Here is a 22,587-nt window from a genome sequence, read left to right as displayed (position 1 = left end):
GAGAGTTCCTATGCTCCTGCGTCCAGTAAAACGAGAGGCCTCGTCGCACAGCTGGTTGTGGGGAAGTTGTTTACAAAAGTCCTGTGACTAAAAGAATAAGACAATACAAATTGTGCATACTTCTAGAACCTGAACATATAAAATGCTCATAAAATGCGCTTTGAAATTGAGCCACGAGTTTTAACAGTTGTGCGGAGGTACAGAGCCGATGTCACTGCCAATGGTGAAGATATGGATAATTACCTCGAGAAATTTTTTTAAAAGTGAGGATAATTTAGAGGGTAAATAGAAGCCTACTTTTTTCTCCCCTTTAGATTGTGACAGTGACCCTTATGGTTCATTGCTTGTTCTCCCCAGAATAAAGCTGTAATGGATTAGGGTCCGCCTCAGAAAACGAGTTTAGGTGTACAGAGATTGAATTAAATTGCTCCTGTGAGGTCTTGGGTTTATCAAGTTGAAAAAAGAATGCTTTTTATTTTGGTGACAAGTGTTTCATGAATAAAAATTTTAGGGGAGAAATCGTGTTCCAGTATCTCAGGTAATGAGGAAGCTGCAGAAGAAACTTCCTTTCTATCTTGAAGACTTTAGTATAAACGCTGGCCATGGCAGCCGGCACTCTGACTGTAATCTGGGGCTGGCAGACACAAGCAAGCTGACAGCAAATGACATAGCGGGTCCAAAGGACCCTCGAGGAATGGAGGGGCTAAGAAGTCAGTTCATCTATTAAATCAATACAGGTCTTTAGATAACTGACTTGATGTCCACTCAGAGCTCTCTGTAAAGGAATTCATAAGTCGGACTTTCTTCCTCTTGAGAAACATAATTGGACATCTCTGAAGCACCCTGAATTGCTTCAGAACATTGAGGATTTCTAAGGCTTTTGGTAGATTTTAAAGAGGTATGATTTTTCCAGCGCACGGAATACTTTATTTCTGAAATGATGATAATTAAACACACTTAGCCAGTGATATTTGAAACATTGTATTGGAACTCAGAAGAACTGGTTTTCCCATTTGGATTTATAAACTTCCAAAAGTTAGCAGCTGGTCTTCATAAAAGATTTCTTCCAACAGAGCTCTTACATCTTTCTTTGTGTTTTCCTTTCCCACTTCGGCACATTTGTCTTTTTTTCTAGCTGGTCCAGCATTTCTGAGCAACAGTAGTCTTCTTAGCAGCTCTGTTCTGAGGGGACTTCTTTCCACCCTGACAGGATGGCTTTGCAGTCAGATGAGATGAAGTGGAGTAACCAGCTAGCGTCAGGAAAGAAAAGACTGGCAGAAATGAAATGCAGAGAGAAACCTTAAGTATGATTTGTGAATCCCTCAAATATCTTCATATTGAATCAAAATGCAAATGGGTCTAAATAGGAATGTTTTTGAAAAACGTGTCCTCACGTCTTACATGAATTCCAGCCCAGCCATCTACGAAGCAAATGCCAAAGTTTGTTCTAATTCCGTTATTAAGGTAAAGTTCTGGCCCCACAGCGGGGCATAAGGAATAACGTGGATGACATTGGGAGTTGGAGAGGAGAAGTGAGTTGGGGGAAATCTGAGCGGGAGACAAACCAGGAGAGACTGTGGACTCTGAGAAACAAACTGAGGGTTTTGGAGGGAAGGGGGTGGGTGGTTGGGTGAGCCTGGTGGTAGGCATTAAGGAGGGCACTTACTGCATGGAGCACTGGGTGTGCATAAACAATGACTCTTGGAACACTGAAAAAAACAAATGTTTTTTAAAAAAAGTTCTAACTCCAGGGAAAGCCTTAATGTGATAGTTCTCATAAGAAAAGAGTTAGGATGGACCTGTTGCCCAGGGGTTGCTGATTAGGAAGCTGCCCAATGATGTTCTTTTCACTTTCAGTAGTCTGAAGTAGCCAGTTTAAAGGTTTCAAAAGAGGAAAGCATATGCTTAAAAGAAAATATAAAAGAAGGAAATAAGAATCACCTACCACCAGGCTGGAAATTTTCACTTTTTTAAACAAAGATAGTCCACTGCATAGATGACCAGAATTTATGTCCCCAGTCCTTCATTTGGGGATATATGGGTTGTTTCCAGTTTCTCTAAACAATGCTGAGATGAACAGGTTGTGGCCCCATCATCGTGTCCACTGTTGCGGACTTCAGTAGGACATATGTCTTAGTGCAATCCCTCAATCAAAGGTTTAATACCCGTTTCATTTTACTTGGTAGTGTTTTTTCCACACTGGATTCCCCCTTCCACTGTCTTCTGTTTCCCTGTCTCCACTGCTCTGTCAGTCTCCACCTCACAGAACAGATTCGTTTTGTTTTGTTTTGCTATTTGGCTTCCCTTGTTCGTGGCCTATCTATAGACCTATGAGAAACACAGGGGCTTCGAGGAGAGAAGGTAACCATTGATCGTGTACTGTCTTCAGCTGACAACTGACTGTATGTCGCTGCTGGTGCTCACAATGTGCTCAGTTCTTGGGTTTCCTGCCAGATTTTAATGAACTAAAATGTTTTCCGAAATTATGGCTTGAGGTTTCCTGTCCTCCGCCTTCTTCAGAGGGGGTGTTGGCATATCCTTTCAGTTCTTACCTTAGAAATTCCATCTCCTCTTTGAGCCATAAAGCTTTTAATAACGAACTTCAACTTACTTTCGGGGACTCATCAGCCTCCCAGTAGAGGATCTGATTTTTTGGAAAATTACAATGAAGCAAAGATTTAAGAGAGAGGTAAAGGTAATTCAGTTAATGCAGGAAAAGAGGTAGACTGATTAAATGATTTCTTGAAATAGTATTACCAGATTTCTTCACCACAGTATTTATTAAACATCTTGTATGTGTCAATTATATTACATGCTAAATGAATAACCTGGCTTCCTAATACCTTAAACAAGATAAATTACTCAACAGTTCATATATTCTTTTTAGCTCCAGAAATTGCCTGCTCTGTGAATTAATAAATATTAACTCTTGGACTCTTTTCCACATCTGTAATCATAGTTTTCTAGTTGGGAATCTTTTAAAAATGGTCTAGTGCATCTCCTCATTTTGCTGTAGGAGTGTTAGGATCAGTCAGTGTTGAAGACTTCCATGAGTAAATATTATACAGCCTATATCGATAACTCTCTCAATATCTCACACTTCTCTCTGTTGTGTAATTTTTTACTAACTCCAATCTAAAGTTACCATGCTACCATCGCAAGCTTACACCTCTTTCGTCATTAGCAGTGTTGAAATTTGCTCTTAGAAATATGAGCCCTCCATATGGTCGATGTGATTTCCTTCTTGTAATGAGAGTAGAGAAGGCACACACTCACTCGCTGAGTGATGAAACATGGAATAGGAGATGACTCAATAAACATTTTAAAGAATGTTTGCAAAGTGTGATTTTCAAATCTGTGTTGAACTGAAATTCCCAACTTGGTCTCTGCACAACTGTTTTTACTAAGTTGTGTTTTGGTAGAATGTCATTGGTCTCCATTGACAGCCTTCATGAATAACAGCCCAGTGAAACTCACTGCCGCATTTGCCATAAGGAAGACCTCTAGGAAAAAATTAAAAAAAAAAAAAAATCCCATCTGGTCTTCACACCAAGATTATTGTACTTCTTCAGAACAACTGGTTTGTTAAACACAGATCAGACCAGGTTTCCCTGCTAGGCAATTCAAGCCAAACTGTGGCCTCCCCATTAACAAGAGGGGCGACAGCAACCAAGGCCACCATATTGCCTGACTCAAGGCAGTGCTATTAATAGTATGTTCTTTGTGACTGGTGCCTCCGGACTGTGCTCACAGGAGGCCTTGTGCCCGCTGGTAGGTACTTTTAACACCTCATTCTTGATTCTTGCTTTTTTCCCTCATTCTTTCTTTATCCATCTTCTCCCCCTATTTTTAATTTTCATAACAGTGTCACATTCTCTGATTGTATGTAAGCTGCCCAGAGTCCTCTGTGGAAAGAGGCGCGGCAGAAATGAAGAGGCGCAAACCTGCGTTCATGTCGTTACTGTCCTTATCCCTGCCCTGACACCCCACCGGATCCTTAACTCCTGTGGAGGCGGTTGTTTTGGCTCAGATATATGGTTTTTTGATGAGCTGGTGCCTCTGTAAAGTCAGAATATGGCATGTAAGCTCATATGTGAAGTGAGAGTCCAATATAGCTGTAAACATATGGCTCACACTATGAAATGTTCATTTTTCCTTCCCAGGGAGTTCTGAAGAAATGCACATGAACATATGTCCAGGCATAGGATTCCCTGCCAGGTTTTTTTCTTAAATTACGTTTTGACATTTCAGATCATTAAGTGGACACATCTGTCTGCATATGTTTTCCTTTTCAAAAAAAAAAAAAATGAGAACATTTATCCAATGACATAGCTCAGCATTCTTCACTTGCCCTGATGTATTCTTTAGTATTCTCAACCTTTAAAATCAGGCAGAAATTGACAGAACTGTGTGCAGTCATTCTGTTAGTGTCCGCATAGTCCCTGGGTATTAAGTGAAAGTAAGAAATTCATTCCCCCCCCCCTTTTTTTAAAAAGATTTTATTTATTTAAGAGAGAGAAATCACAAGTAGGCAGGGAGGCAGGCAGAGAGAGGGAGGAGGAAGTAGGCTTCCCGCTGAGCAGAAAGCCCGATGTGGGGCTCGATCCCAGGACCCTGAGATCATGACCTAAGCCGAAGGCAGAGGCTTTAACCCACTGAGCCACCCAGGTGCCCCTCCCCCTTTTTAAGGCATATATCATGTGTAATTCTTAGTAAATCTTTGGTTTAAGGGAAAGAACCTTGAAGTTAGAGTCAAAGGATTCATTTTTAAATCTTGCCTCCATTACTATGAGCAAATTGTACACCCTGATAGAGCCTTGGTCCCCTGATGTAGAAAATGAGTAGCACCAATGCCTGTCCCACCTACGCCAGAGGGCTCCTATGGTACTCAGAAGAGACAGTGCGTGCGTAAGTGCTTTGGAAACCGTCAGAGCTGTTAGAAGTGCATTTCCCCACTCTGGGATGAAATGAGATCAGAATAACTAATAGCAAAAACACTATTTATTTGTCTCAGATACTGTCCGTTCTGCTAGAATTTTGCCTCCTTCAGATTCCTCCCACCTGGTTCTGGAAGTCCTCTGGGCTTGTTGAACACATGCTTGGGTTCCTCAGGGGCGTTTGAGTTCCTTCTCTGTGGCTCACTGAGGTGAGAGACTTTCCATAGCCGCTCACACAGCTCGTAGCCTCGCTAAATCCTTGGCTGGAGGCCCTTGAGGCCAGTATTGTCTTCACCAAAGGAACGTCGTCATCCCTGTGTAACCACTCTTGACACCTGTCAACTGTCAAGTTCTCTCCTACGTCATTTCTCAGAGTATCTCAAAATGGAGAAAATGCCTTTCACACCCGGTTGGCTTGTCAGGACACTGAATGAGGAGGAGTATCAGCAGGATGGCTGAGAGGGAGGCATTCTCTAAAGCCAGACCTGACTTGACGGTTTCTGTCCCAGACTCTGTACACATTATCTCAGGTTGCCACAGAGACCGCAGGCTGAGGGGCCTGAAGATACTGTCCCTTTCAGGCAGGCTCCGGCTGTTTTGGAGCTGTGCGTTCTCACCATCCCGCGGCTGTGTTTTGAAGATCACTGGCAGATGAGCTGTCATGGCTAATGACTAGACAGCAGTCTCCCACGAACTGTGGGGGTGCCAGGAAACTGGCTACCTCAGAGGAGGTTGGAGAGAATGGGAATGAACACAGATACATGCTTTTCGGAACACCCTGGGTGACAGGTCACAAGTGGTCCGGGCAGATCATCTGGGCCTCCTCTTTGTTACATAAACTACACAAAGCAGTGGTATTTACTGGCTCTTTTTGTGGCTTCTTGCCTTAGGAATCAGCTGTGGTGAACTAAAGAGTTTCTGGTCCTTGTTATTCTGCTCTGCCAAGAATTCCACCCCCCTTCCTCTAATACATTAATTGTTTGGACATGAAATAAACTTGTGCACCTCAGCTCTGCCTCAGAAAATGAAATCCATCCCAGGAAAAGTTTCAATGCAGCTACTTGGATAGAATGGGGGGCACTTGTCCTAAAACCTGACACACATAGCAAGCATTTGTGTTTTATTTAGATCAAGCTGACTGGGAGGCTGGGCCTGATGGAGGGTATGGGTATGAGGAGCTAAGCAACCCATTTTCCATTCCTTCGTGCCCATCCTGGTATCCCACCTTCGGATTATGGCACCATATACTATACTCCAAAACAAGTATGGCAAAGCTATATGTTTTCACTTACCTAGTTTAATCCCGAAAGATGGCATACTTGAAAAACTTTTGTAGACCCAACCATTAATTCTGTGTTCATTGATTTTGACTTTTAACCTCAATAGAGAAGCTAAAGGCTTATTATTCTCTTTGTCATTGATACTTAATTCGTTAACGAAGAGAATGTGTGGTACTCTTTGATACAATACAACACTGAGAAGAGGAGTATTCCCAGAAAAGTTTTTGAGATCAAATCAACCAATATGTATTGGGTATTAACATAATACAGGAAAATTCTCTTCTGGCTAAGAGCAAGACTTCTGGCAATCAGCTATGGTGTTTTCATCTTGTAGATGGTTAAGGAGGAATGAGTTCTGTTACTATAGACTTATTTTGACCTTCAAGGGAAGACTGACTAATCAGAGCAATTGATAAGAACATTGAGGAAAAAGAACTAAATCATCTTAGGGCTTCTAATAATTGTGGAAAGGAGCATAAACTCTTAAAGACATTAAAGTAGAATTTTGATAAAATCATTAAATTTTTTAAAAAGCTTCCATTTTATTGTGCCTAGTAAAAGAAAGAATATATTATCAAGAAGGAAATTGTCTACATGGGGATGAGAATAGAGGAGCCAAAGGGGACTTGAGTCAGCCAATTTGAATTTACTCTGTTCAACAAGCCCTGCTGGGGACGAAGATGCACAGAGCTCTCAAAACCAGTAAGACTGTCAAGATTCCATGCTCACCAAGCAACATTCCTATTGTAATCAGAATTTGTAGGCAGCTTTTTCTAGTCATGACTAGGCTACATGAAAATTTGTGGATTGTTTTTTCACATCAGTTTAATGTATCAGCCTCCTATTTGGTTAGCTTATGTAATTCTCTTTTAAGCTCAATTTTGTACATTCATAAAAATTAGTTTTAGGACCTTCCAAGTAATACTGGCCTCTGGTAAGGCCACCTCTAGTTCATCTTTTTGTAGCTTCAGCAGTGACCATTGAGGAATATCTCCAGTAATCTCAAATTTTAAGTGATAGATAGTTTGATTGATCAAATGATCATGAAAATCTCTAAGTTTAATTCTGTGGAGACATATGTGTAATGAACTGAAGTTTACCAAAATATCAAGAGTCACATGTTAAACATGGATTATTTAGCAGGAATGATTCTTCTCAACTAGCTAAATCTTAATAATAATAATAATAATAAGAAGAAGAAGGTTGGAAGTGTGGGGTGGCAAGCAATTAACTGAAAGGATGTAGGAGTATCTCATGGAACCTAAGGTCAGGAAGTGTACTTGACTGGACCAGGAAATGAAAAGTTGAGAACCAAAGTCATATGCTCTTCCTTTTTTGCGGTTTATAGACTCTAATCTCTACTTCTTTTTTTCTCTGCTCAGCCCATGCCTCACAGGATCATTCAAGAGCTTAATGGAAACCAACTGGAATCTCAGAAGGTTAAAGTTCAAGGGGTGGGGGTGCCTTTGGCCCAGCTTGGCCAAGTGTTCCCTGTTAGGCCATCCTCCTGTGCCAGGATACTTCTACTCAGTAACTGTTATTTAGGGAGACTTTCAAAGAAGTGGACCTTGGGCAGGATTGAGTGATGGGTAGCTTTCAGAGAAGCAGGAGACATTCCAGAAATGCATCCCCAGTGGTGTCTGCCGAAGATAACTAAACAAAAATAATTTAAAAAGTCTGTTTGGAGTAAAATAAAGAAAAAAAACAAAAACAAAGAGTAGCCAGATGATTCAGGCATATTATGTGGTTTTACATATGAGAAAAAAGAGACATGTGTGTACTCTTATTTCTTTCTTAGATGCATGAGTGATCTCCATATTGAAAGTTTTATAACAACATGGTAAAGAGGGAATTAAATTCCAAAACAGTGCGCATGGAATAAGGAAGCACCTAAATACATTAAATTTTTGAGGCTTTTAATAGCCTCTTCTAGGGGCGTCTGGGTGGCTCAGTTGTTTAAGCATCCAACTCTTGATTTTGGCTCGGGTCATGATCTCAGGGTCATGAGATCTAGCCCGTGGCAGACTCTGTGCTCAGTGAGGAGTCTGCTTAATATTGTCTCTCGCTCTTCCTCTGCTCCTCCCCCCCACTCGCTCGCGTGCTCTCTTACTCTCTCTAAAATAAATAAATCTTTAATAAATAAATAAATCTCTTGTAGCACCAGATACTGAGGAACTTACCCCATAAATCTGAGAGGAAGTGCTGTCAATAATCCAGAAGTATTGGGGCGCCTGGGTGGCTCAGTGGGTTAAGCCTCTGCCTTAGCTCAGGTCATGATCTCGGGGTCCTGGGATTGAGCCCCACATCGGACTCTGCTGGGTGGGAAGCCTGCTTCCTCCTCTCTCTCTGCCTACCTCTCTGCCTACTTGTTGTGATCTCTCTCTGTCAAATAAATAAAATCTTTAAAAATAATGATAATAATAATAATCCAGAAGTATTGTGAAGAAAGCTGGAGGTGGGAAAATAGTTCCTTGCACTTTCCAGAGAGGAGAAAGTTTGCTTCTGGAAACTTGGCACTGATATACTACTGTTAAGATCCCAGGAACTGGAACCAAGATGGTGGCTCCCATGGATCTGGAGTTAAAGAAGGCCTTCAGTTTCAAGCCAAAGTAATTAACACTCAACAGAAGGTGAAGCTTGCAGACATACAGGTTGAACAGGTAAACAGAACGAAAAAGCATGCACATCTTACAGATACAGAGATTATGACTTTGGTAGATGAGACTAACATGTATGAAGGTGTAGGAAGAATGTTTATTCTTCAGTCCAAGGAGGTAATTCACAGTCAGCTGTTAGAGAAACAGAAAATAGCAGAGGAAAAAATTAAAGAATTAGAGCAGAAGAAATCCTACCTAGAGCGGAGTGTGAAGGAAGCTGAGGACAACATCCGGGAGATGCTGATGGCATGAAGGGCACAGTAGGAAATCTCTAGCAGAAGCTTCCTGCCCCCTCCCATTCCTGGCAAGGGCAGAGGGGCCCATGTGGGGAAACAGCCTCTCTTCTACCCTGACGGACTTTTTATTTGGATGATCTGGTAAACCTATATTTTCTTCTTCACCCTGATTCCCTTTCAGATCCCAGCTCTGTATTTTTTATCCTGGCTCTGTCTGTCACCCCTACCCAGAACACTCTTCTCCCCTAGGGGTGAATCACTAACTCCCAGGAGAGGGAAGATGGGAGCCAGGACAGACAGGGGAGCTCTGCCCAAGCCTATTACTCTGTACATTGCTTAGACCAATAAAAGGCATCTGTCCCCCCAACCCCAAAAAAAAGATCCCAGGAGCGATCGCTTATGCATACTTAGAAAGTAACCTTCACTAGGTACCAGCTTGGGTTTATGAAAAGGAATCAAACTAACAGCAATTATATCTTAAAAAAAAAAAAAAAAGTTTATACCAGTGGACCAGGAGACTGTGTGATACCTAATTCATCTTGATGTAGCTGCATATCTGAGTCAAGTTTTCAGATCCTTGTGGACCAGGTAAAGAAATGTAGTGTGAAATATGGTGCAGTTAGATGAAATTGATGGGTAGAGTGATAGCAGCCTCTCAAGGATTACACATAGCTTTCAGGCACTGTATTTGACCTTCTCATATTTGTCCATATAAACAGTGGATACAGAGATAGAAATCATACTAATTTCAGTCTTCCACATAAAAAAACAGGAGGAATGGTTGTATACACCAATTGACAAAATCCTCAAAGAGAGCAGATCCTGCTGGAACATGTACCCAAGCCAAAAATGTAAAATGCGATACGTGTAAACACGGTGCTTTATGTGGCGTTCAGCTGCAGAAACACAGAATGAAAATGAGAAACATTAGAATGAATGAAATGAAAAACATTAGACTTAATGCTAATCAGGCGAGAAAAGTTGTAGGGGTTTGTGATCTAACAGTATGATATGGTTGCAGAAAAATATATCCAGTGCCAGTGTAATTTTAAATTGCTTTTGTAAAGGATTCTTATCCAGAGTAAGGGTTGTCATAGTGCACCTTTATGGTAGCAAGTCCACATCTGGATTATAGCAGGCTTTTCGGGGAACAACATTGACAGAAAGGAGCATATTCAGAGAATGGTGATCAGGAAGCGTAATTTATAAATTTCTTTGATGCTTTCGTTCTTCATCTCGGTGTGTGTAATGAACTGTAGGAAGACATTCTACCATAGCATGTTCTCAAGGAGCTTACTTCGTGTCATTTCAGTCAAAGTGCATGGATCCTGAATACCGGGGTAAAATCCACCCCCCCAGTCTGTTGACTTGAGCGATTTGGTTTAACAGTGGTAATTCTCCTTTCATTGAAAATGTATATTGGTTTCTGAATGCTAAGTTAAATTTTATATTCTACATTACTAATTTATTCAGCCATTGGGTGTAAGCACTGTTTCATGTAAATCATAAGCAATTTTCTACTTTATCATGGGAATGAGCAAAAAAGGTTTTAGATGGAGACAGGAAATATCCCTAGTTTATTTAAAAGTAAAAGTAGATAATTTTAAAAAGTGTTCCCCAAATTGAGGGTTTGTTTCCCATGCCTAAAAAAGCATGTGGATGCATGTGTGAACACACACATGTACACTCTACCATAGATCAATGATAGTCTATATGGATTACAGGGCTTGGCAGCCTAAGAATGTTGTGTTTTTCATACTCTGCTGAATTAGATATTATTTATTGATAAAGTCTAAGTACAACAAAGCCATATATCATGTTACAGACCTTAAAAACATAGCTGGTACAGAGAATACAAGTGAATTATACATAGGTATTTCACTTTTGGTTTTGAAATCTACTTTTTTAAGTTATAGAATAACAACCTTGAGAATTTTTATTCCCATCCTTTCTTCTGATCCCCAGGACCTGGCCCACATTGTCGCTATGATCATACTTTGTTAAATAACTTTAAGAATAAGAGTAGCTTTAATCACTGCAAACCTGTAATCTGAATATGAATTATTTGTGACCTTGATTTGTCCTTGACGTTAGAGGATTTATAAGCTGTCTTGGAAAATGAAGCGCCGGAGAGCAGAAATTAGCCAAAAGTCTATAACAAAACCCACCCCTTTAAATGTGGCATTCTTGGTTCAGCTGACCTTGCTTCTCATTCGAACTTATAAACTCTACACCAGTAAAGTGAGGGGAATGATGCAAAATAGGGGGTTTTACCTCAATACCTTGGGTGCTTCTCAATACTAAGGCTTATGTATATTATGAGCTCTATTTCCGTATGCTCCAGGCAGTGGACTTACCTCACAATGGGAAGTCAGAGAAGCTGCCCAAGAGCTAAACTTCCTCCTGAACCTGCATTCAGGCTGATGGTGGCCAATGAAAGCTAGTCATTAAAGGGAACCCAATCTGCATTGGCGTAAAGGTCTCCTTTGGGCTAGTGTCCTGTCAGCCTGAAGTTCATATTCCCTCTCTGGGCTGTTTCTTCTCCACAGTGTCTCATCTCTTCCTTTCCTTTCTTCTGTCACATCCAGGTGATAGGACAGTTTTGCATTCTTGAGGTGTTGTGGGCAGCTCTGGACTGTTGACCCTCCATCTCTGCTGCCTCCTCCTGTCTTCCCAGGTGTATTGACCTCTTTTTTCATTTGCTGCTGAAGGAACCCCTGTTGTAGTAACTTCTTGTCAGTTCTCCTGCTCTCCTTGGGATGGATGGCCCCTTCCCCACGTGCCCCACTCCAGGGACTCATCTCCATTTTGGCTTTCACTGGCACTGTGGATCCTCTGAACCCTGAGGGCCAGTCCCTGGCTTAAGCCTTCTACGCCATAGCTCTGCTACATATCATCTTACCCCTTCCCATAGTAACTCTTGGCAGGCCCCTAGATCTTAACGCTCGGCTGCCTTCTGTACTCCCACTGGAAGCATGTGGAAATACCAAGCTCTCCGGTTCCATCCTAGAGCCAAGGGAGACTGCAAAGAAGAGGTGGGAAAGGGGATTGTGTTTAACCCTCTCTGCCTTAGTACACCTCAACATTATTTCTGTTCTGTGCCACAACCATACCCTGCTGGTGATCTCCTGCTCAGGTTCAGAAATGGAGGCCAAGCACACATCCTTTCTTCTATCTGCTTTCATTCCCATCTTGTTCCCTCCAGTTTTTCTATCCCTCGCTACTAATAATGCTTTTCCTTCCCCTTTCTGTGGAAGAGGAATGTCCCCTCCTCCACTGGCCATGTGGACTTGTTCTTGAGGGTACCTCAAATTAGAAGGGTTGTAGGGGGGAGGGTGGACATGACCGAGAAAAGAGAATGCATCCAGAGGTCTTCCAAAAATATCCTCAGAGCAACTGAATAAATATTTATGGAGCAACTATTTTGTGTTAGATTATGGTGAGCAAAACAGATGAGACTCCTGTCCTTTAATGAGCATACACCCTTGAGCATTTTATAGGAAAGATGCCTAAGCAAAGGCATGGAGGTATATGCACAAGGATGATCATTGTAACATTAATTTTAGAGTCAACTGAAATGTCCATCAATAAGGAAATGGTTAAGCCATACTGTGGAATATTATGCAGTAGTTAAAAAGTTAAAAAGAGATAATAAGATAAATCTGTACATAATCACATGAAAGAAGAATTTATACCTACTTATCTGAATATATGTTGTGTGTTGTGTATATATACACATACACATTTATACGTCTGAGTGAATATAAGAAAATTTCAAAAATACACAGCCAGGGGTGCCTGGGTGGCTCAGTGGGTTAAAGCCTCTGTCTTGGGCTCAGGTCATGATCCCAGGGTCCTGGGATCAAGCCTGGCATCAGGCTCTCTGCTCTGTGGGGAGCCTGCTTCCTCCTCTCTCTCTCTCTTTCTCCCCCTCTGCCTGCCTCTCTGCCTACTTATGATCGCAGTCAAATAAATAAATAAATAAATAAAATCTTTAAAAAAAAAAAATACACAGCCAACTATTAGCAATGATTTCCCCTAAGAGGTGAGATTTGACATAGATGGGGAGAGGTAAAGGAGGGAGCTTTCACCTTCGTACACTTCTGTATTGTACAAGTTGTATATTGCTTTGGTTATTTTTGAGACAGGGAAAATATACACCAAGAGTTGTTAACTGTCACACAATCTAAACATCTTTGGAGTTATTTCTGAACTGTATGTAGGCAAGAGGGGATGAAAAGATGAGACAGCACACTCTATTCCAGCTCTCTTGTCCCCTTGTCCTATGGAGGAAGGCAAGGTAGCGTGCCCAGACCTTTAAACTGTCTCCACGTGCAGCTCTCCCCAGGACAGTGATGGTGTCCCTCAACGTACGCTGTCTCCTGACTTCACTCTACCTCTCCCCGTTCCCCTTCAGTCCCTCTGTGTTTTCAGCTCCTTTCTCGTCCATTCAAAGTCCCCGTCTGCTCATTTCCCCAAGTTGTCATCCGTTTTTAAAGATTTTATTTATTTGGTTTAGAGAGAGAACAGCGTGGGCGGGGGAGGGGCAGAGGGAGAGAGAGAGAGAATCTGAAGCTGACTCTGCACCGAGCACAGGGGCTGACCTGGGGCCCAGTCCCATGACCCTGAGATCCCCACCACAGCCGAAATCAAGGAATCAGAGAGTTAACTGCAACACCCTGGTGTCCCCCAAGTTGTCATCTTCTGCCTTAGAAATCAGCAAGTCCCAAATGTCCTACCATGTCTTAAATATTTTCACATCTCTGGTGTTTGTTACAAATCAAAACTGCTGTCTGTGCTCTCCGGTTCTGTTGCTTTAAACTCAGTGGTTCTACTCAGAGAAAGAAAAAGGTTGCCTAAACTTACATCGGGGTTAGAATTTGTTTGGGGGACTGTTATCCCTACCCATTTAAAATTAAACCTGTGGGGCGCCACAGGTTTAATTTTAAATCGCTCAGTCAGTTAAGTGTCTCAGTCAGTTAAGTGTCTGCCTTCGGCTCAGGTCATGATCCTGGGGGTCCTGGGATCGAGCCCCACATCGGGCTCCCTGCTTTTCCCTCTCCCTCTGCTCCTCCCTACTGCTTGTGCACTCGCACACACTCTTTCTCTCTCTCTGTCAAATAAATAAAATCTTTTTAAAAAAATTAAATTAAATTAAACCTATGTGCCCAGATTGGTTTCTCTCCAGAAACGCTCATCACATCTTTCAAGATACGCATTCTTCCACTACTGTATTTTTTAACTCGTTCTGAAAGAGCATTCGCCCATCTCAACTTTGGGTTACACTAGAAAGCCCTCTTGGTTTAATCTGTTGCTAGATGCTGCCACACTGCACTACTCCTTCCCCATTTCTGGGGCCATCTCCTCGCTGCAGAACAGAACATAACAGTATGTTCCATGGATGCCTTGTATGGAGATGATACTTGGTTTCATCCTCAATTCTTAGATCTTAGGTCAGTTTTTAGCCATTCATACATAGGTAGAGCTAGTATTTTTTTTTTCATTTGTTTTATGCTTAACAAGATTCTTCTAAATTCAAGATAGCCTAGGTTTATTTCCTGTCTTCATTACTTACTAGCTGTATGATCTTAGATAAATCATTTCTGAGTCTCAGTCCCCTCATCTGTAAAACAGAGACATTTATAATTCTGACCTCAGAGTGAGTGGTATTGGGAGATTAAATAAATTAATAAAAGTAAAGCACGTAGAACATTTCCAGGCATATAAGAAGTTGATATTTGTTATACTGCAAATGCCTTTCTTTGTAACTTTTCCTCTTTAACTTGTGTTTATCTTTCATATTTTAATTAATGATACAGATCTTCCAAGTTCTTTTTTTTTTTAAGATTTTATTTATTCATTTGACAGAGAGAGGCACAGTGAGAGAGGGAACACAAGCAAGGGAGGTGGGAGAGGGAGAAGCAGGCTCCCTGCTGAGCAGGGAGTGGGATGATGTGGGGCTCTATGGGACCCTGGGATCATGACCTGAACCAGAGGCAGACGCTTAAGAACTGAGCCATCCAGGCTCCCCACTCGTCCAACTTCTTATAGTATCTATATCATATGCTCATGATTCATTCTTGTGCTTTTATCTTTCCTCCTTACTCTCTCCCCACTTTTTGAGGGTCAGTACTTTTTTTTTTTTTTTTTTTAATCATCTTTCTGGTCTCACCCTCAAATCACTGACTGTAGGAGCCCTCCCTGACCATATGTGTTGAGGCTAGGTAAGGTCCATCTGTCATATATACCCTGGTTTTTGCACCAACACACTCAGGGAAAATACAGGTATTTGTTTTGCATCTTGATTCCCCTGTAGGACCATGGCTTCGGAAGGGCAGAAACCATGGGGAACCCCCTCAATGCGATAGCCCTAGGGCCTCGCTTAGAGAGCATGGGCGTAATAGGTCATTAATACTTGTTTAATGAGAAAATGCAGATGTAGGAAATTGGACTTAAATGGATTACCGGACTCAGTCTGCATTTCTACAGAAACCTCTAAAAACATAGATAATTTAGAACAATTTTGAAAGGAAAATAAACACCTAAGAAAAGGCTGTTTCCATCTGTATTGGGTCAGGCCCCATTTTAAAAAACAGTTACTATTCTAAATGCTGGGATAGGTTATCAGGCTGATAATGTTAATTATTGCTCTCATGGTTTTAAATTTAATCTTGGAAACAAGCTTATTTACTTCAAGAAAAGCTTTGGGGTTAAAAAATAAACAAAAATAAATGTGCATTAATATATACACATGTATGTATATATCTGTATAATATATAGATATTTTGTGAAACTCATTGAACCTTCTCTTGCTCCTTGAATATCTATCAGGCCCTGGTTGGACTCTCCTTTCAATTAGAAAAAGGCTTTTGGAAACTTTATTCCTATTACAGTTGTTTCAAATAATTTTGTGTAGACACATGAAAAAATACTTCACATCAGTGTCATTGGGGAAATACAAATCAAAACCACAATGAGATACCACCTTATGTCAGTTAGGATGGCTAAAATTAAAAGACAGGAAACAGGTGTTGGCGAGGATGTGGAGAAAGGGGAACCCTCTTACACTGGTGGGGGGAATGCAAGCTGGTGCAGCCACTCTGGGAAACAGTATGGAAGCTCCTCGAGAAGTTAAAAATAAAGCTATCCTATGACCCAGCAACTGCACTACTGGGTATTTACCCCAAAGATACAGATGTGATGAAAAGAAGGGGCACATGCACCCCAATGTTCATAGCAGCATTATGTCCATAATAGCCAAACTGTGGAAGGAGCCAAGTTTGTCCTTCAACAGAGGAATGGATAATGAACATGTAGTTCATATAAACAGTGAAATATCACTCAGCGATCAGAAAGGATGAACACCCACCATTTGCATCACCATGGATGGTACTGTGGGTATTATGCTAAGTGAAATAGGTCAATCAAAGAAAGATAATTATTACATGGTTTCACTCATCTGTGGAATATAAGAAATAGCACAGAGGATTATAGGGGAAGGGAGGAAGAATTGAATGGGAAGAAATCAGAAGGGAGACAAACCATGAGAGACTCTGGACTCTGGGAACAAACTGAGGGTTGCAGAAAGGGAGGGGGGGTGGGAGGATGTGGGAACCGGGTGATGGGCACTAAGGAGGGCACGTGATGAGATGAGCACTGGGTGTTCCATGCAACGAATGAATCGTTGAGCACTACATCAGAAACTAATGAGCCACTCCATGTTCGCTAATTGAATTTAAATTAAAAAAAATAAAAATAAAACAATAAAATAGCTAAATATCCTTTAGCTAATCTAATAACTAAACCTTACTAGAACCTTTAAAATTCATCCAACACTAATTTTTTTAATGTCTGCTATTCTGCTATATGCCACAAGTCAGCCTATTTAACAGGTTTTGTTGTTGTTTTTGTTGTTGTTTTGTTCTGAATGTTTTAACCGTATTAGAGTGGTACAGCTTTCAAACACAGCTACCTAGTGGTTTGTACACGGCAAGTGAAACAAATCCTTTGCACTAGAAACTCAAGTTTTAAAAAGAAAAATAAACTGAGATCTAAGTCATGGAAAAAAACAACTCAGCCCTGATAGCTGTAAATAATATCTGACACATCCCCAGCTGGGAAGCACATACCCAGAAATTAATTCTCTTTATCCACACAGCAAGTGTCAGTTGGTTAGGAAGGAGCTCTATCGATGAGTCTCTGCATCTCATAGCATCTTCTCTCTTCTGTTTTGTGCTTCTGTTAAGACACAAAAGGTTGTGTCTCATTCACTAAGGTCGGTTAAGTCAATGATATTTAATTCAATCAGAAAACATAATCATAGTAGGTGTGGAACCCTGCGTTATACATTTCCTCTAAGTAAACACGGTGAAATTTTCCTTTTGCAGGTGCAAGTATTGGCATTATGATGAAAACCTGCTCACTTCCAGTGTTGTCATTGTCTTCCATAACGAAGGATGGTCAACCCTCATGAGAACAGTCCACAGTGTAATTAAAAGGACTCCAAGGAAATATTTAGCAGAAATTGTGTTAATTGATGATTTCAGTAATAAAGGTAATGGCTATAGAAAATTGACATTTTGTCTATGAAATAAGTTAATTAGGAACAATTATAAAATGTAATTTTAAAATTAATTAGCCTTTAAAAATTAATAATTAGCATCCCTTGACAGCATCTGTTACCAGCAAGTTGGCCATGTGCCAAGCATTGTGTATGGATTATTTTGTTTAATCCTGACAATAATCCTTGAGGCGGAAGTTGTTATCATCCTTATTTTACACACGAGGCTCAGAGATGTTAAGTAACTTGCCAAACACCACAGAGATAGTAGTTAACAGATGCATCCAAATCTACAGGCTCATAAATCTGTGTGCTTAGGTACCATCTTACATGTTACCAATTTTCCGGGTCTTGGATTTTATAAAAATTTGGTTTTGGAGATGATTTACTGAAAGATCAAAAAAGTGTAAGTGTGTGTATGTTGCAATGCCACCTGATGTTCCATTCGTGGTTGTCAAAGTGACACCCACATACCTGTTTAATAGTCTGTATTTTGCACTTGAACAGTGATGCAAATATGGAATTTGACCAGAAACCGTGGGCCATTGTTATTTATAATACAAAGTAGCTACTGGAGCTGATTTTGTTCTATATTTGATGTAGTACATTGACTAAAAGGAAATTGTATTTTATTTTTTATTCTTTTTAAGGAGTCAGCTCTTATCATTAGGGAGGTATTGCGTAGTCTTGGTTCAACTTGGCAAGACAGAGATTTGAGTGGTGGTTTTCCAGATAAGTGGGTTTTTTAAATTAACATTTTTTTCTTTAAGTAGATCCATTATTGTAAGCTGAATGTATCTTCTTAATGGCACAAGTATGAGAAGATAGATAATGCTATAGTTCACATCCAAATCAGCATGCTTAGTAAAAAATGTAATTGTGCTGCAGAAACCCAGATCTGGATATTTACTTACTCCTCTTCGCCTGTCATAAAACTGAGTTGAATTTTTTGAATATTGAATAAAACTGAGTTGAATTTTTTGAATATTGACCGAAGAGCTCAGGCTACTCGATAACAGCAGGATATTTGCTTTTTGACAAATAAGTTTTGCAGAGAGTTTTTGTGTACAAGTAGTGATACCACTGAATATATTTAGCGCAGACAGAACATGGGTAGCATGAAAATACCATTCAGAACAGCTTTACAAAAAAGCTTTCTCCAAAACTTCATTTGTAACTCTTGCAGTCTAGATAAACCTCTGCTGTTTTGGCAAGGACATGACCAGAATCTTGATCTTGTATACATGCGTTAGCACAGAGAAGAAATAGAAATATGGCCGATTTCCTTTCCCAGTCATTTTTATACAACTAATCACTTTTTTCTAACTAATCACCTATAATTACACTAAAGAATGTAAACTTTAAACTTCTTAGTCCTGTCAAATGCCCTTTCACTTAGACATCTTATCTTGGTTGCAATTTTCTATGATAGGAGTGTTTTCATTAAGGAACACATTCATTGAGACACATTCCTGTCTCAAGCTAAATATTTGAAAATAGGTTTTAAAGTAATCCTCTTGGTATCGACAATATTTTAGATTTAGGAAAACCTACATCTACAAAAATAACTGAGAAATCTCATGTATGTGGTTATGCTGTTTTTAAGAAGCCCTATGTTATTAATACAAATAGAAGCTTAGCATATCCTTAAAAAAAAAAGTGAAGAAATACTAAAGTATGTTTCCCATCCTAAAATAGCTGTTTGGCTTCGAAAAGGAGCACAAAATTTTAGACTTCAGGTTATTGTCCATTTTACCTTAGTATTTTGGTGATCAGTGTTTCTGTTGTTGTAAACCTCTAATATTCAGTCTCTTATAACACATTTTAACAGCAATCAAGTGCACGGCCCGCTTCACTTACAGAGTACAGTAAAGCATTTGTTGGGGTTATACTCTTGAACAGAGCTACAGAAAGTCTATAACTTTCCCAATTTCAAAACAACCTTAAAATTTGTCAGTCCTGGCCTGTGAGTGGGAACATGGTTTGTTCTTTGAGTTATAATTTTTTTTTTAATGACAAAATACTAGGATAATACCTTGTAGAGGAGCTGGGTGCTCATACTATCTGGGTTTCTGGAAAATACAGTGTCCTCTCTAAACAAGGTGTGGGACCTTGAAATAGAGCATGTTCCTGCATGCATGTATGTCAGGCAGCTTGAGGCTAAGTGAAGCTGAGGTCAAATGGGCTCCACACTCTCAGTGGCTTGTAACCACAAGGACTGTATCATTCCCTGGCTCCTATTGCGTGTTTTCTGTGGGTCAGCCCAGCTCTGCCCCACATCACCATTGCATGGCAGCCTGATCTCAGACATTTCCTGCCTTGTGCAGGGAGAAGCTAATGGTGAAGCACTAGTGGGATTTTAGCCCTTGTGCTCACAAGTGCCTCACGTCATTTTGTCCCCATCTCACGGACCGTGGCGAGGTATATAGTCTGGCTTGCCCCCAGCAGGTTGGAAAGAATAAATAATCCCCAATTGTGAGCATTCTTAGAATCTACCACAGTGCAGATCCCAAAGAAGCCAGAAGTCATTTGATTGACCAACCGATCTGTTGGCTCACCTGAGCTAAGAATCTACATTTGGAAAATAGGCTATCAGCTCATTTCTGGCCATAGCAGTTTATTTTAGATTTATGTAGATTGCATAGCCCAAAGAACACCAAAATGCAATTCAGAAAGACTTTCTAAAAAGCAGTTTAGGATTGGGACACCTGGGTGGGTCAGTCAGTCAAGAGTCCAACTCATGATTTCAACTGTGACGGGGATCTCAGGATTGCGAGTTCAAGCCCCGTGCCGGGCTCCCCGTCAGTGGGGGGTTTGCTTGAGATTCTCTCTCCTCCTCACCCTCTGCCCCTCTCCCTGTTTTCTCTCTCTCTCTCTCAAATAAATAAATAAAATCTTTCAAAAAAGTAATTTAGGATTGTTACTGAGATGAAAAAAAATCAGAAGGTAAGATTTAAAAACAAAACAAAAAAAATTACTTAAATTGATGAGAAAAGTACCCAGATTTCTCTAGGAAAAAAATATAATTCAGCATAAGAATTTTATTTGTAATACTCATTAAAACTGGATGCCAAAATAGAAAAAGGTGGATTTTTTTTTCTTCTCAATTCTAAATACCTGTATATAGATGTATTTCTAATTATAAGCTCCCTAAAAATGAGTCAAGTATTAAGTATATAGCCTGATTTGACTACTTAAGCACCAGCACATCATGCAGTCGAGCTAATGGGGCACCTGGGTGGCACAGTCAGTTTAGCTTCCAACTCTTGGTTTTGGCTCAGGTATGATCTTGGGGTCCTGGGATCGAGCCCCACACTGGGCTCTGCACTCAGGGCGGAGTCTGCTTCAGTTTCTCTCCTCCCTTCCGCATGCCGTCCCTTCCCCCGCACATGCTCTGTCTCACTCAGTCGCTCGCAAATAAATCTTTAAAAAATAAATAAATAAAGCCTTTGTTGTTGTTGTTGATGTATTCATGGTCCAAAATTTTAAACAACTTAAAAATATTTTTTGTGTCCCCAAGAAACATCTTTAGAGATCCAAGATCTCTGTGGCTATGATGGGTCAATTTCAGGGGCTCATAGTGACACAAATAAAAACTACTCTAGCACCTGGAAAACCAAGGTAGAAATTTTGGCAAATGTGTCTTATTTTTCTAACAGTTTTCTCCACCAGATTGTAAATAAATACATGTATGTTTATTTGTTATATCTAAATATTACATTTAAATATTCACTTATGCATATATATTTTTATATGTATATCCATATATATGGATATACATACATACATACATACATACTCTCGTCGATACCCAAAATAAAGAGAAAATTGTATTCTTTGATTATTATTTGATAACTTGATGTGAACTATATAACACCAAGACTGCAACCCTGAATGCTGATCACAGCGGGAGGAAGATGGCCAAGAAACAAATGTTAACCTATACCTTGTGTAGACGCCAGTAAAGTCACATAATGTTACTTATAGTCAGTGTATCTTCAGAAATCTGGAGACTTCTCTTCTGCCGAAGCAAACAAAATGTTTGCCTTAAAGCTTTTAGATATGACATTAAAAAATTGTGAATTTTTTTATAAAAACGGTTTCCATGTCAGCTAGCCTAGTCATCATATATTTAATGTTTGGAGAAATCTTTGATAACTCTCAGGCTAACCAGTTCTCTGTAGGTGTATTAAGCTCAAATATTAATTCAAATAATGCACATTACCTGAGTTTCCCACAAACGTTCAGTCTGTTTCAAATTGACTGCCCAAAGGACCTGTTGCCGATTCCTGTTCCTTGAAAAAAATTATAGTCTGACTGGTTTATAGACATCAATGTAATTTGTAATGTTGATTGAATTTTTTTATTCATAGAACACTTAAAAGGAAAACTAGATGACTATATTAAGCTGTGGAATGGCTTAGTGAAGGTATTTCGAAATGAGAGAAGAGAAGGTTTGATTCAAGCACGAAGTATTGGCGCCCAGAAGGCCAAACTTGGACAGGTAGGAAACGTCGGATATTTACCTTTTCATCATCTTGGATTTGCTAAGTAAACGATCATGTATGTTTTAAAGTATCCTTCGGATGTTGGGTTTTTGTTTTTTTTTAATTGAAATGAAAATGCTGGCTAGATTAAACAGATAACTTGTATATCAGAAGGACTCTCATGCTGATTTATATTTCCATCTAGTTTTAAATTGTGTGTGACACACGATGTGCCAAATATGAGGAATGTTCTTTCACCTGCCTCTTTTCTTTAAGGTTTTGATATACCTTGATGCCCACTGTGAGGTGGCCGTTAACTGGTATGCACCACTGGTAGCTCCCATTTCCAAGGACAGGTAACATTACCTTGCTTTCTTTTCTTTCCTGGGGGAACAGTAAACCTTGTCATAGAAGGACAAATCATCTTCTC

The 22,587-nt window shown here is 40.2% G+C and overlaps 1 protein-coding gene and 1 pseudogene across 2 annotated transcripts in view; both read left to right on the top strand.

Moving 5' to 3' along the window:
• The window catches only part of GALNT7 (polypeptide N-acetylgalactosaminyltransferase 7), a 141,895-nt gene that overhangs the window by 94,709 nt on the left and 24,599 nt on the right, over positions 1 to 22,587 (top strand). For both annotated transcript variants that reach the window (XM_059177682.1, XM_059177673.1), the window contains exons 3-5: positions 17,498 to 17,664; positions 22,044 to 22,174; positions 22,434 to 22,513. In XM_059177682.1, coding sequence (XP_059033665.1) covers positions 17,498 to 17,664; positions 22,044 to 22,174; positions 22,434 to 22,513 — 378 coding nt within the window. The remainder of the gene's footprint in view (positions 1 to 17,497; positions 17,665 to 22,043; positions 22,175 to 22,433; positions 22,514 to 22,587) is intronic.
• Positions 8,580 to 9,489, top strand: LOC131833848 (prefoldin subunit 1-like; annotated as a pseudogene).

This window comes from Mustela lutreola, chromosome 1 (assembly GCF_030435805.1).
Source record: "Mustela lutreola isolate mMusLut2 chromosome 1, mMusLut2.pri, whole genome shotgun sequence".
Classification (NCBI taxonomy): Eukaryota; Metazoa; Chordata; class Mammalia; order Carnivora; family Mustelidae; genus Mustela; species Mustela lutreola.
This window is presented reverse-complemented; position numbering and strand designations above follow the sequence as displayed.